The sequence below is a fragment of the Manduca sexta genome, chromosome 7 (assembly GCF_014839805.1).
Source record: "Manduca sexta isolate Smith_Timp_Sample1 chromosome 7, JHU_Msex_v1.0, whole genome shotgun sequence".
Taxonomy (NCBI): domain Eukaryota; kingdom Metazoa; phylum Arthropoda; class Insecta; order Lepidoptera; family Sphingidae; genus Manduca; species Manduca sexta.
Window position 1 is genome coordinate 1,769,258 of NC_051121.1, and position 16,430 is coordinate 1,785,687.

Here is a 16,430-nt window from a genome sequence, read left to right on the forward strand (position 1 = left end):
GGTGCCCTGGTTGCGCCTCTGCATACCCCTTCGGCGATAAATGCGCGATGTTTGTTTGTTTTAAAACACTTGGAAGAATTAACTTACGATTGAAAGGTTTTTTACGTGGGCTGAATCTCTACCAAACTTAGTATATTGTGATTACATTAATGTCGTCGTGTTATCTCAGATATCTCATCTCAGAGAAAATCTGCGTGAAGTGGCAGTTTTGGTGTTACGCAGTCGCATAGAGTGGGTTTTTTCGCCTGGAGCAAACCCAAAATTGGCCGTCAGAAGACACGCCATCAAAGCAAAGAAAAGTCCATTTCTACTAACCAATAAAAGCCCTACGGATTTTTTTCCGAATGGATATTGTTTTATTAACTTTATATTAATAATGCCAAAATTATGATTCCGTGCGTCTCCTCCAAAGGACACATCACAGTAATTTGCAGCATACTCAATTAGATAGACAATGTAATAAGGAATATTTCGGTAGTTAACATTTTCAAAATTATTTTCAATTGATTTTATTAAAAATTACCCATTCGTTAATGTTTGCACATAAAGAACTAATTCTCAAGGCCATTTTCCAGGGATGGGCCTAGAACCTCCTTGTATTGTGTGTGATTATGAACGATGGCCATAATATTTTCACATGCTATTATTCCGGCTTTTTCCATAAAAAGACAAGATTTAATTCGACCTAGCTTAAATAAAGAAGGCAGTGTAGGTAGTGAACGTTTAACATAAACTAGATATTGTCTATCATGATGAGTATGCACTAAACACATTTGCAAATGCTTACGTAGATCAGTTGTGTAACAAAACATGACTGTCACTCCGCCCCGCTTTCTCTTTAACTGATGATTTGAGATGTGATTAACTTTTAAATGGTTACGTTTAACAATGTGACTAAAGTTTTATAAAGGACCTATAAGGAATTAGAAATTATTTTAAATCGAAATGGTGTATGAGACGTAATTGTCATGGTGAATAAAGTGACGCAGAAACAATTTCACTTCTCCTATATTATAAATACGAAAGATAGTAAAATTTGGATGTGTGTTAGAAGTAACTGAAGAACAGATGACAGATGAACGGATTTGGATGAAATCTGGCACACGAGTGGACCATATCCTGGATTACCAAATAAGCTTCTTTTTATCTTGGTAATTTAGTCCCATCACAAATAACGAAATTTTTAATCAAATCATTTAGAAAACATTTTTAGTTTTTATACGTAATGATTCTGTTGGGTATGATTAATAATGTTCCAATCATGGTCCTTTCACGGACATGGACATTAATCAGGAACATATTTAAAAGCTGTACCTATCTTTGTTTGATCAAATGTTTTGAAAATTCTAACTCGATTTGTAGACCCCAGTAAACCCAGTCGCCAGCATAGTCACTACATGTCTGAAGCCCTAATTTTCTAAACATATGACATCGAAGCAAATTTATTAATGAAACATCAGCGATAATTTCGAACCTGATTAACAATAATCAAGCTATTGCAGCCAGTGCAACTACTGGACATAATAAAACTTAACATATGTCTCAGGATGGCGAGTGCAGTGGAATACCAAACAATACTTTGTAATTCAAGATGTTTGATGGTGTTTCTACTGTTTATGGGCGGTCGTATCGCTTACTATCAGGCCAACGGAAAGCTCATCTCGTCATTCAAAGCAATAAAAAAAGCGAATTCTATCGTCTAAGTAATTAGACTAATGTAGATAAAACTAATTTGCCATTCCTTTGAGAGCATATTTGATAATGGGGCTTTATTGGGCAGTATTATAATGTTTAGCGAGTATCAAGCAATGAAACAGCTGCTAAGTCTGTCCATTCACCAGTGGCTTGTCTTGGCAGTGACGTCAAACCAACTTATGACGCCACACAAGTGTACGTAATCCCGGACTACAACCGTAAAGATATTTAAACCGATTACCGTATCAGTGTGGTACGTTGAACGGCACGCTTTTGTTTAGTTCACAAGCGATATTTGATCCTCTACGTTAGCTGGAATTTGGTTAAGTTAATTAATAGCCTTTGTGACTTTGGAAGAAACAGCATCAGAGGAACCGTCTTTCGGTTTTTCTTTAGCACTTAATTAAAAGACGCTAGCTGCTTGCGGCTTAGCTCGCGTGGAAAAGTCTTTCCGAGATAAAAGTACGTATTTTTTCGGGATAAGATAAAAGTCCTGCTAGGTATTTCAAGATAAAAAGCCTATTCCTTTCTCTTCAGTCTCCATACCAAATTTCATTGAAATCTGTTCCATAATTGTAGTTTCTAATATTCAGACAGACACGGCAAAGGAGTTAGTTTTATAATATGTAAGGATCGGTTGGGAGAATTACAATATTCTTCCTACGGTTATCTAACAATTTATGTTGATTCAGACTCACTGTCACATGCTCGCCATCGTTCTAATGAAGGTATTTGCTACTAAACCCTACCTAATGTTTTTATGCGGGTAATCATTGATTTCGGACTCTCGCGTCTATTTATTAGCTGTAGATACCATAAGCAGTTTTTTAATCTGGAAACTATGAATTGGATTTAATAAAGTTTTTTTATATCTTTAGCTAATTTTGAACGGTTACCATGAACATGTCGATTTTTAAAAATAAGAATCCAACGTTTTTTATCGAGCGCCTACTAAAAACATTTACCTAATTTCTGAGTGACTGCTATTATTTTTGATCAGGCGCTCAACATTCGAACGACCAGCTTCTTCTATTCAATACATTCCTTTTCAAATATTTGATAATCTCAATAATAAAGGCACATACCCGATGCGAGGTGGCGACGTGGGCCAGCGTGTGGGCCGGCGTGGGCCGCTCGTCGCTGGACTCGTCGCCGGACCGCTCGCCCGTGAACACAGAGTCGTGCGACACGGACAGCCCGCTGCCGTACGCACCCTCCCTGGGGACGATGTGCAGTTAGATGTGATGATCAGATATCGCTTAGACCAGGGGTGGTCGACTCGACGTAACGATCGTAAAGTTCTACCGATGCGATTCAGCAATGCAGGGATGATTTGTCTATATTTGCATAATGTTATATTTTATAAAGTATCACAATAATTTTATTAAGATTACTTAAAGCATTTGAGAGCGACAATCGATCCGTATATTTTAGTTTACAGATACCATTATCTGTAAAGGAGAGACGTTATAATATTAGTTCTGTGCTACAGTACTTTGCATAATATTCCTAGTGTTTCCGCTCTGTACTTAAACACTCAGGTAAACATAACATTTTATGGGCTCATTATTAAATGAATCATTTTACGCGCCGACGCATAAAGTCCAAGGACATCTGTCAAAAAAGATCGACTGACCGTCGCAACTGTTTACTGAACCTAGAGGAATTAATTTCAATGAACTCACTTCCTCCTAGCATGGCGGTCGGCATCAAGCAGCTCGCTGGTAGAACTGCTCTTCAGGTCTGGTGAGGCGTCGGTACGAGTCCCGCTGCCGCGCCTCTTGAACATGCGCCGGAGTCCGCGCAGGAACCGGCCCGTGCGACCCTCGCCTGGAACATGACGAATCAGATCAGTTCGATATCTAGGTCTTTCGAATGTGTGTGTGGTGATAGGTTGTATATGATAGGGTAGAAATAGATAGATATATAATATTGGAGTATTTAGTTGGTCACCAAACCGCGGCGTGAAAGCGCTGGTGTGTTGTAGTTTGATAAATAAGAATTCATTTCAGTGGCATGTGGGTCGTGGGTGTCGTGTCCGGAGTTTCTGGTGAACCACGTGGAGAAACACGAGTTTCTTAAAACGAATTTCCCAAGGCTTTAGAGGGGATCTTGATGACAGGCAGGCGGTAGGGTGATGAAACTCCCAATAGCCGGTCGTTAAAACTAAGCTAAACTAATTTAACATCAACCATGATTTTGAGTGCAATCATCTTAGACAGAAAGAGAATATTTATAACACACCTACTATGCGAAAAAAACGGTGATAATAACCATCGTGAGGAAACCTGCATATCTGAGAAGTTCTCCATAAAAATGTTTACGGTAAATGAAGTCTGTCAATCCACAAGGCTAGACCTGGACTAAGGCCTAATCCCTCTCAATAGTAGACGAGGGTCTGTGCCCAGTAGTGGGACAGTATATATACAATACAGGGCTGATATTATTATAAATGAACTAGTCGACCCGACAGACGATGTCCTGTCAATTATGAATTTGCAGCGCGCATTCTGTCAATCGCTAAAATTAACTTTTTTTTAAATTTTCTAACGTTCCGCTCAACTTTCTTAATTTTTTCTTTCATAAGATCCTTCTCCTGACAATAACAAACACAACAAAAAAAAAGTGAAATCGGTCCAGCCGTTCACGCGTGATGGCGTGACCAAGGGAAATAGGGGTTCATTTTTATATATGTAGATAAATACCTTATGTTGTGAAATCAGAAAATGTATTAAGATATAATATGTAATTACCATGGTTGTGTGTGTCGGTGTGCGGCGGTCGGTAGGGCGGCTCGAGCGAGCCCTCGCGCACACACGACATGAGCCCCGCGCCGCCGCCGCCGCCCGACATCCGCCTGCACGCTGGAACACATACAAAACCGAATTAGTAAACTTCATCAAAAACGGTTCATCCGTTCGGGACTTGCAGTACCACAGACAGATATACGACTTATTAACTTATAGCACCCCTCAGTTTGCGCCAGGGGTTCAATTAAATGGGGCTGTTAATTACATACTGGCTTTTGTTCCCGCCCTCTGGGATAACTTATTTCAAGAATAAGGGAGCTTTTGTAAAAGAATATTCTTCAATACATATAACGAAATCTTTGTCAATTTTAATGAGGGTATTATTTTGTCTGATAGGTCACTCTTCAATCCTTCTTTCCCTTTTGTTTATCTCGCTCTTTAGAGACCCTTTATATATATATATATATATATATATTTTTACTTTTGTCCAATGAATCCATATCGTATTTACGTAAAAGAGAGATAAAACCTGTACAGAGTCATTCGGACATTGCGTTACTAAATGAAACCACATACTCGTCTTCACCTTTGAAACAAAAATCATCCAATAATAACGAATATTTTCACCAAAAATCCTGGTTTTAGTATGCAGATTTTTTTATCATTTTATAGTTCAATGCGAATATGGCTTGCGCGTGAGTGTATTTCTGTGGATTTATTCAGTAACGCAATGGAAAAATGATCAGTATATACATATAGATGACAATCTACTAGGTTCAACCCGATGCTTTGTTAAAAACCCTATCACCGGTTAAGACAAGTATGCACTGAATTGTTTACAGCTGTAAACAATTCTATATTCGAGATTTTACCCAAGGTTTAAACCTAGTGGATTGGGAATATACGTGTATCCAACCGAAGTTACCCCATCTAGACTTTAATTACCGCATAAGAAAGCCACGCTCCGCAATAAATCCATTAGTGTCTCCCGGGAACTTTACATCTAATTTGAGCGATCAATTCTCTGACATAATGGATGAGTATTGCTTGTTTATAGTGCAATTTGTTTTAATAACGCCTGGTTTGTCCTCAAGGGCTTTGGAAATAAAAAGAATTTATAACTGTTTGAACTAACCCTACAAAATATTTTGTTTTGGTTAAAACTAATGATTCTAGAGGGATTTAAAGTAGATAGGTAATTCGGTGCCGACACGTGCCGTACCTCAGTTGTTTGTGGATTTATTATTTATAATCACTTTGTTATATCGGTTCTATTCTAAGTGGTTAAGATTTTCACAATTTCGGGTATTTGTAACGTATCAGCCAACATTAAGCAACGATAAAGATCTCTCCTTATAGAGATGTCCATTATCCGTTCAATCTAGCGTCAGTCCATTCCATATTCTCGAATTTTTATTTTTTTTATCTTACACATCAATATGTGGATTTAATACCAAGACATAATCAATAATACCATGATCTTGATCATCTTACGGAAAATGTATGTAAAATTCTTTGCTTTCGTTTTGTACGGTCAATGACATTGAGTGAAACAACAGACTCTTTTTCCACAGACCATTTTTTTTCCTTAAAGGTCAATATCGCCTACAAAGTTTCTTGCGTTGTAGGCGTTCATAGCCGATGATGGAAGGTTGGTTTTATAAATAATAATTCTTATTGACAGCCCGTGGCTTAGTTGGTTTGAATTCCGGGTTAGGCAGGGATATTGTTTTTTATGTTATTATCAGCCCGGAGTTTGTGCTTGATATGATGACAGGCAACCCCTTTGTTAAATCATGAGACGGAATACGTTTGGCGAAAAGTGGTCGCACTAGTTATGCTTCTGCTTACCCCTTTGAATATAAAAGGAGCGTGTGTGGGTCTTTTCCCTAAATCTCATGTGAAACTGTGTCTGAAAACCATATTGTTTAAAACCTATCACCAGTGTAAGAGAATGAAGAAAAGTTTGATTTCAAATGCAAGTAAAAGGCATTTCGAGGCCGTTCCGTATGCGCTGAAGGCCACCGCGGGGTTTAGTTGGTGTGGAGTATACAGGGGTTAGGGATTCGGTCCAATGCTCGCTCGAGTACTATACTCCCGAGTGTCGACATTGGACTGTAGTGTTAGACAGCTGTAATGCTTACCAAGTTTTCCCATCATTTATTCAAACACCTACTAAAACTAAATAGTTCCAAGACCCACCCCACAAAACTCAATGAAATCCCACAAGGAAACCCCACGCTTCCATAAAACAGCTTCATAGTACAAGGTCGGCTCGTGTTTACCCGCAGCGAAGGTCAAGGACAGTTGCCCGATCGATACGGAGGCTGCAGAGCGAGATGGAGGTACGGGAGAGAGACGGGACGTTTCCATCTGCGGACTTCCTGACAGTTTGAACTCATGGAGAGATGTTTTTGTAATGTGTTAGGAGGACATACGGTGGTGTGTTTTTAAAGGTTATTAATATTGCAAAAGTGGTTATCACAATTCAAACCTTGACGTTTAATTATCATTATATATCGAATTCCTGCAACGAGATTTAATCTCGACATTTTTACAACTGAATGACGAGATAAAAGAGCTATGGTAAGCCCCTTATTATAAACTATATACCAATGAACTGATGGTCTGATATATTTTGAATTTCAAGGTGTTGGATGATGTTTCTACCGTTTTTTGGACGGTCGTATCGCTTACAATCAGGCGATGAACTGATGGTGAGATATATTCTGTATTTGTAATCCAATGTGTTGGATAGTTTCTACTGTTTTGGACGGTCGTATCGCTTACAATCAGGCGAACGGCAAGCTCGTCACGTCATTCAAAGCAATAACAATAAATCTGTATAACCATCACCGTACAAAAATTATAAATCTTCATATAGTTGCCTATTATGTCGCGTTCTGAGATCAACCTGTGTTTTGTATAGACTGGCGAAGGTTGAGCATTTCTTATCAATCGATAGTCTAGTACCAATACCATCAGGTGCAGTGTAGTAATGTTTACTACCCGTTTAAAAAAAACAAGGCTTTTATTTAATGCACAGCGCTCGTAACTCTTAGACGATCTCTCGTAATACGCAGTACTTCCATTATACATATTGCTACTATTGCAAGGACAATGATTGATACCCAACACTAAATCACGACTTCTCTCATGAAAGTTAATAAAGTTATTAGGTTCAACATCAATTCGATTTAAATAAAAATCAACCTTATTTCTTCGTATAAATTCCACTTGTATTTTTCCTACATCGGTATTTTATTTCCTCAGTATGACCCGTATTTTTTCTGAGAATATTTACCGTAGGAACTATTTCATCATTCACTCGAGCGTGTTATTTACCCTCGAAGCGGGAGAACCTTCAATCACTATACTTCACGGTCTGTACCAAAACATGTAATGATTGATATCTTTTTAGAATATAGTTCGTATCCCATTTACGAAGTACATTTTCCTGGGATTGTATTCCCTTGGGGATGACGTTAGCAGACGTGTGGCAATTAGATGAAACATCAGCTTTAAAAAAAACGCATCCAAATTGATCCATTCGCTTCGGAGCTACGATGCTACAGGCTGACAAACAAACACACCTTAAACTTATAAAACCCCTCTTTTTCCGTCAGGGGTTTATAGGAGAATGTATTTGGCCATAATAAGATGACTGAAGCTAATCATTTGAATAATAATGTAAGCAGTATGTTATATGTAAGCAGTATGTTACTGAAAAAAATATAGTTGAAAACATAAAGATCATTGAATTTCATATTTTTAAACATAATATAGTAGGACTCAGTGCAAAAATAAAACACTGACGAGGGCACTCACCAGAGTTAGGAGTTTCATATTTCCATAATTTCAGTTAAGCACAAAGTTTTTCATATTGAAACAGCAGTATCTTTAACTCACGAGTTGTGATAGCAGTTTAGTTAAATGTTAGTTAGTTACTGAGACCGGCCGTAAATAGAAGCTCTCAGGCTAAACCCCGATCACAATTCGCAACGTGTCAAAACAAGCCACCGTGGTGGGCTCCATATAAAATGTCATTAAAGTCTCAACGCTGATAATTTCACATCATATTACAGCACAAGATCCATACCCTCATAAAGCAAAGATAATTTAAGGGACAGTATCGATTTTCCTTTAATAACTTTTTTACGACGCAATAAAGCCTATAGAATTATCTGGAAACAGGGCCTCCATGACGAAGTGAGGTTTATATTTAAAATATTTAATTCATGGCCGCAAATGTATTTTGGGTTGGATTCGGCCCAAACCTCTGTCACGACTCGTATATTTAGAGAATTGTGATTTTTATATTTTTTGAGTGAAAAGCATGTGTTAATTGGGCTGGGTCCATTTAGTAAGGCTAAAATTTTGTGGCGAATTTCGACGCCCGCGACATTACTATTCTATCAAAACATTAGGACTAAGTACATTAAGCGGCGATAGCCTAGTTGGGTGTGAATTGCACTGTCGAGACGAATGTCCGCAGGTTCAAATCTCAAAGGCAAACACCTCTGACTTTTCTAAAATGATGTGTGTATTCCTAGTGAATTATCGCTTGCTTTAACGGCGAAGGAAAACATCGTACGGAGATCTACATACATACCTGAGAAGTTCTCAATAGGAAATTTGAGGGTGTGTGAAGTCTACCAATCCGCGCTAGGCCAGCGTGGTGGACTAAGGCCTAATCCCTCTCAGTGGTAGAGGAGGCCAGTGCCCAGCAGTGGGACAGTGCATAATACTTACAGGGCTCATATTATTATTATAAGTACATTAACCTTTGATACCTTACTGTCTCTGTCACATTTTTGTGCTAAGACTTTTTAAAATAAATTAATGTAGACAACATTCCGAATAATTTGATCAAAATAATGATGGGACATGATGGGATGGGATGGGATGGCCATGATGGGACAAGAATATCGTCTCGTGACCTCATGCTGCATTTCCGACTAACTACATATATAACTAGTTTTTTGTGAACATCACGTATGAAGGTCGGACTTCATTGCTCATTACTTAGATACCGTGTATTTAAATGTGGTAGAACTATTTTTGTTGCCAGCTTCAATGTACCGGTTCGAACCGTATTCATTGTCGCAGAAAACCATGAAGGGACACATCGCTGTTGCGTTTCTGATGGTGAGAGGTTGAGGATTTTTAAAGTCTAAAAATACTCTTCCCTATGCAACCCTAGATCCTGTTCTTTAAGATCAGTGCAACTACGATTCTTCTGATATGGTAGATATTTGTGAACAGTCGAGACCACTTAGATTGTGTTGACCCACTAACTTGTACACAAGCAAGCAACTTGCATCAGTTTCGCACCATATGCTATAAAAAAATATTTGGACATAGATACGCAAAAAGGATCCAGCCCACAAAACGACACTTTTGAAACATTGAAGATTGCAGTTTAAATAGTATTTTTGCTCATTGATATTAAATTTTATATTTTGTTACTAAAAGTTCAAATTAACATATTTTAACTAAGATGTTTTTATTAATGGAAAATATAGATCTTATAGACTAGAACTAATTTGGCGTAATAATATCAGCCCTGTATTATATACTTGCCCACTGCTGAGCACGGGCCTCCTCTATTACTGAGAGGGATCTAATTTGGCATACTCGGCTCATTTTCGGCCATACTGTGGGTTGGATCCTTTTGCGTATCTACGTCCAATTCATGCGATGATTTTGTTCCTAAACACCCGTACGTAAGCTATGGTAGGTATTCCCAAATGGATAGACGAGGTGTAATCAACACAGCGTCAGTCTGCCGGGCTCTTCCGGCACGTGAGAAGGGTAGAACCTGTCGCCCTATCCTGCTTATGCAATATATGAATCTTACTAGTATGAATGCGAAAGATTATGAAACTGTATGTTTGTTGGGAGTAAAAACAAAAATCGATGAATGAATTATAAAACACCTTTATTTCTTTAGATAAAATGTAATTTTCAACCAAAAGTCAAGTAGGACTTTTATTACTGGATTGGTCTTACACCTAAAGAGAGCCGCGAGCAAAACTAGTAGTAATTATTTTATAACGCCTCGGTAGCATAGCTGGATTCGAACGCGATACGACCTCTCTGAGATTATAGTCACGGGTCGGGCAAAAATATTGGATTTTTTTGCTCAGTATCTGCTCATAGTCTGGAATTTATGGCCCATATGGCAATAGGCGTGACCCTATAGCATCAGGGAACAGAACACACATGGCGTAAAGTGGGTACCCTGGTTGCACTCACTCTTTGCCGTGACGTTAACTATTATTTACTCAAAATCCCTGACACGTTTTGACACGTTTATAACAAGACTCAAATATTACATTACACATTATGAGAGCACACGTGACGCCGTGGGAAACCGCGAGACACGGGGGCTGTTGGAATGCTACAGCCCCGCCATTAAGGTGGAGTTATGCAGCCATGATTTATAAGTAATAAGGGTGAATATTGCTTGAGGCGAGAAATGTGATAAAAGGCCATTAATATTATAAATGTAGTTTATGAAGATGAATCATTTGTTAACCAAAACGCGTATAAACGAATGAACGGATTTAGCACATAACTGAACCGTATCATGGAGGCTAGAACATAATGCACTTTGAATGATTTTTAATCGTATAAAATAATATTTATGTACTACTATTAACATATAGAGTATGCCCCGGTGGCGTAGTTGTACTGCATGCGCGGTACGGTAGCGCTCTGAGGTCCTGGGTTCGAATCCCAGGTCGGGCAAAGTTGAAAGTAATTGTGTTTTTCTGCTCAGTATCAGCCCGGAGTCTGAAATTTGTGTCCGATACGGCGATAGGCTCGCCCCCTATCAAATCACTGGACGCAACACACATGGCGAAATGTTGGTGCCCTGGTTGCGCCTCTGCATACCCTTTCGGGGATAAATGCGTGATGATGTATATGTGTCTAATGTCTTTAGCATATAGATCTCAAAATTCAATCATTTAGACCAGGTAATAGCAATATTTAGATACGTAGATAAGAAACTACCCCTTTGAAATAAACGAATGGAACAAAAGTTTACTTACTCGTTCACTTAGTTCTAACAGTTAGATCTTATTTGAGATATCCCTAGAGCCACTTAAGAACTACTTACAAACTCTAATCTGATTGTCTTCAGACAGAATTCGTAATTTCGCGCATTCCCTATTTTTATAGCAAATCTATCCTACAAACTTATTATTTTTTTTGTATAAGCCGATCAGGCTTTAACAAATACAGCTATTCGGTGAGGGAATTATCAAACAATCCGAACGAACTATCAATATATTTTAACAGCCACGGGAAATGCTTTACTTCATGTACCAATGAAGACGCAACTTATGCATTCTTCACTGAGCAAGCTATTTTAGCCTTTATCATCATGTTAAATTCGCATTTCAATCGAAAGCAATGAACTATCAAGCCATCTGACGGTAATTGGTCATCAACGCTGTTGAACATCAGCAATACTAGCATCAAAGCAAACATCTACCTACAAAATTTTTTATACCTCCTTTGATGAACATGTACAATCGGCCAAGTTCGTGCTAGTACACTTCCAAATACATTTTGCTTGACCGGTCTAATGTCCCGAGATATTTAGACACGCCCCTGTCTCATATTTGACCAATTACGTCAGTTTTGGAGTTGTGCGAAAGGAACAGCAGATAACTCTTATTGTTTACTATAGTTGTATTTTACTGATTGACGACGCGCACGCAACTATTGAGTAACATTTTGCTCACAATTATTTTTTCGTTTACGGCCATCGATATCTTGCCACTACGTAGACTTATGTTCGTTTACTGAAAGCTTGATTACTTAGTCGCCGACCTGTCCTGTGACTACTGCACCATGGATTATATATTCCGTGAATTAAATCTTACGGTAAGTAAATCAGTCATACTATACTCGATAAATATTTTAATATTAATCTTAACTAGTAGATGTTAATATGCGTGGGAAAAAGATCGTCAGCGCAGAGAACTAATAATTAATATTTTCGTTTTGAGAAAATCGCGGTTTATGGCTTTTTTAAATTATTGGTCATCATAATTAATTATATTTAAAGCCAATATAAACCACCTCCTTTTTAAGCTCTTTTAAATATAAGTTATTATAATATTATTGAGTTTTGATGAATACTTATACCTTTAATTGTGAAAAACGGACTTCAATATGCTACTTATTTTATTTTATATTAATCCTTAAGTTATCCTATTTATCGTAGGGTCAAATATGATTACTGTCATTGGTGTGTTTTTTTTGCCAAAAAATTAACATAGTGCTATTAATCAAACTTATAGTAATCTTTGTAGTATGTTATTTAAGTTGCTTTACGTATAATGTAATGTAAAAATATTAAAAAAAAAAAAAATAATTGAAAAACTAAAAAGTACTCAATGCAAAAATAAACTACTTCGGCGGGTATGCTCACTATAGTTATAGGTGTTACCTATCTTTTCTTGACTTCAGTTAAGAATTCAGAGTTTTTGATATTAAAACAGCACTAGCATTTAGCGTAACTTTTACCGTCGAATTTTAATAGTAATCACTAGTTTAATGTTGGGAAGATATTATGACAGGCCGGTAAGCCTTTTAGTCCAGTCAATAAGCTCAAAAAGGTGTCAATTTGTGTATTCCAAAACATATGATTGATAGCTCATTCGATTTGGGATGTCGTCTTGAAAAATAATCTTTAGTGTTCATTGGCACTTAAAAAATACAATTGTTATTAAGAGGATAAAGAGGTTCTTTGATAACTTAAAAAATATTAATATTTAAGAGATAAGGAGAAAATTTCCAAATTAAAAAAGTCACAACGCCCGAAATTCTGTCCCCATTATTAATAATTATTATTTGATGCCAAAAATATAGACGAGTTTAAATAATTTATGTATAGGCGGTAATTTGTTTTTATTACAGTAATATTGCAAGGCCAACACTTTTATTGCTGCACATGTGCAGTTTAAAAGTGTAAATATTTCACATAAAAGGGTCTTTGTTAGAGCACGAAATTTTTTATGTTTTTATTAACCCCCGTTCCACGTCGACGCCTTTATCGGAAAGCGGCGTCCATTCTTTATTGAATTTAGATGAGTTTAAAGATTTTAAGTAGTGGTATTATGATTTCTTACTAGAGTAATCAACTATGTCGGCGCATTTGTAAGATCCGTTTATAGACGTTTAAGTTCTACCCAGAGGTTTCTGTTATTATTGTTTCTTTTATAACAACATAATATGTAGCACTTAAATTAAAGTAGAATTACAATCCGATTAAATGCAATTTGGGATTTTTATCTCAATAAAATGTGTGCAATTATGGAAAATAGATCAGATTTTTTTTTTACTTAATATGGATTATTTCGTACTTAACCCACGTATTTTGTGTCGACCGCACAGGCGTTCTGCTCCCATATAAATTTTATTGTGTTGGCACTGTAGTCATTACGTTAAAATATTATTATAATAATAGATTTTAGTAATTAATATATAATTTAATTGTATTACAGAGAACCACCGTCTCTCGATGGATACACTAGGATGCGATCCAGTGCGCACCCTCAACTCAACCTGCCTGCTCAGCGTGTCAAACTTGTAATGAATACAAATAAATCATATCACTGAAGTAACAAAAAATGTGTTTTTTTTACATGGCCTTTCTACGAAATTTCATTTTACATGTGTATCTCATTATATGTTGCTATTGCAAATATATTATCTGCTATATTCTATTTTAACTTTCGATAATATATAGCGTAGCGATGTGTGCGTGAGCCTCATCGACTGGTTCACAAAACGAGCCTATTGAAATAAATCATTTTATTTGAAAGATTTGATTGTGAGATTTTAAAAATTTTATTTAATTTAAATATTACACTTAAAATGAACCCTTTGCAAATATAAACGTCATTACATTTGGAAGGCATCCCAAAAAAAGTTAAGTAATCAAAAATCTTGTTTAGTTATCTCTGAATATAATTACTGCGAATAACATGTTTGTCTAATTTTCTTATTTTTTAAAATTTTCCCTTTATATCCGCAAATGATAATAATAATACTTACTTATGTCAAAAAAAAAACAGGTAGTTATATCTTTTGACGAATCGTGGAATGATTTGTATGAATTACTCAGCCATGACATTTCTTTCTTATTTTTCTTATAAATGAAGGCTCTAAAATTATTATTGTAATGACTCCAAGTTACAAATTTTTGGCACATTATTATTCAATAAGTTTGAGGTTGGTTGGAATTTATTCGAAACAAAAAACCAGCGCCCATACAAAAAGCGGACATGTCCTTTAAAAAGTAAATAAAATGTTCAAAAAAGCATAAAGAATTTGGAGAAAAAATATCAATTTCTAATAATGAAATGAATAACAATGATTTATGATTATGTATTCACATAATCATAAATCATTGTTATCAATCATTCGATTGAAAAAATTAAATAAACTGAACTATTTAAGTAAATTTTACAATTTAAAAATTCAATCATAATATGCAGCTATTAAATCCAATAATAAATTCAATAACTGTAAATTGATTATAGGCTTTGAGTTTTAACTGAGCGAAAACTAAATAATTGGCTAAAGAAAGTAACTAAAGTTTACTAAGTGGACATGTGCAGCAATAAAATGTTAGCCTTGCAAATATTACTGAAATAAGAATTCAAATCAACGCATCATCAATCAACTTATAATCTTTAAATGCCTCGAAATTCAATAGCATAACAATATACTCAGTTTAACGATAAATGCGTCCACGTAAAACCGGCGTCAATACAAACATTCATAAAAATGCGCTTTTTAACAAACCATTTTTATGTGAAATATTTATATTTTTCAAACAACATCTGCAGCAATAAAAATGTTGGCCTTTCAATATTACTCTAATAAAAGCAAATTACCGCCTACACATAAAATCTTTAAACTCGCCTTAAATTCAATAAATAATAATCGTTGCATACCGATAAATAGTCCAATTAACTACTTCAAAAAGTTAACTAGTTCAAATTTGGATGGAAAAAAGGTATTTCGTTATTAACTAAAAAACTATTCATATTTAAGATAAAAATAGATCATTATGAGGAAATTTAAAAAAAATCAGTATCTCCAAGAAGCTAATTATTTTAGGTCAATATTACATATTTGTAAATACAGAGATTGGAATAAAATGTTATCGTCTAAGTTTTTGAAATTAAACAACAGAATAATTCAAATAATGAAATCTATTAACTATGATTTATGATTTTAATATGAATCGAATAAACTGAACGAATTGAATAAACTGAACTGTTTTATTTTTACGATTCAAAATTCAATCATAATATGCAGCCATTAAATTTATTTAATAAATTAATTATAGACTATGGGTTTAAAGAGACCAATAACTAAAAGAAAACGGTTTAAAAAAGTAGCTAATCATAATTTACTTACAAAATACAGTTGTGACAAAATATATGACAGACATTGGTTTAAAATTAATATTTTTTGAATACAACATAAACTTTGGTTTGTTAAAACATAAAAAGAAGGTAATCAGACACATAATATAATATAAAATAACTAACGTAATGTCGTTTCTCATTTATTAATAGATAATGCCAAAAATTCAATAATAAAAACACTGTAAAGCGCGATTGTCTCCAAACTATAAAACTTTTGTTAATACGTTCTTTAAGCCGACGATATGCATCTTACAAGTATGGGAATTATCGTCATAGCATAGACGTGCGCGCATCAATTTTAATTTCGTTTTCTATTATACACTCAGCAGCGGTTCGGTGGTGTTACGTAACGTCATTGCAAGTAGCCAGCAGGCCAACGACTAATATCGATCTATGCAATTGATCCCAAGCCCCACCTCCCAAACGAAGTAAAAAAATTTTGCCAAGTTATTTTCACCCTTAGGGTGGTCGAGCGTGAACTTGGCCGATTGTACATACCAGACACAATTATATTAAATTTTAA

General features: G+C 35.8%; 1 protein-coding gene across 2 annotated transcripts in view; it reads right to left on the reverse strand.

The window, feature by feature from the left end:
• Positions 1-16,430, reverse strand: part of LOC115455567 — a 158,558-nt gene that overhangs the window by 59,636 nt on the left and 82,492 nt on the right. For both annotated transcript variants that reach the window (XM_030184192.2, XM_030184193.2), the window contains 3 exons: positions 4,449-4,559; positions 3,381-3,525; positions 2,781-2,913 (listed from right to left, as the gene is read on the reverse strand). In XM_030184192.2, the coding sequence (XP_030040052.1) occupies positions 2,781-2,913; positions 3,381-3,525; positions 4,449-4,548 (378 nt within the window). In that variant the 5' untranslated portion in view covers positions 4,549-4,559. The remainder of the gene's footprint in view (positions 1-2,780; positions 2,914-3,380; positions 3,526-4,448; positions 4,560-16,430) is intronic.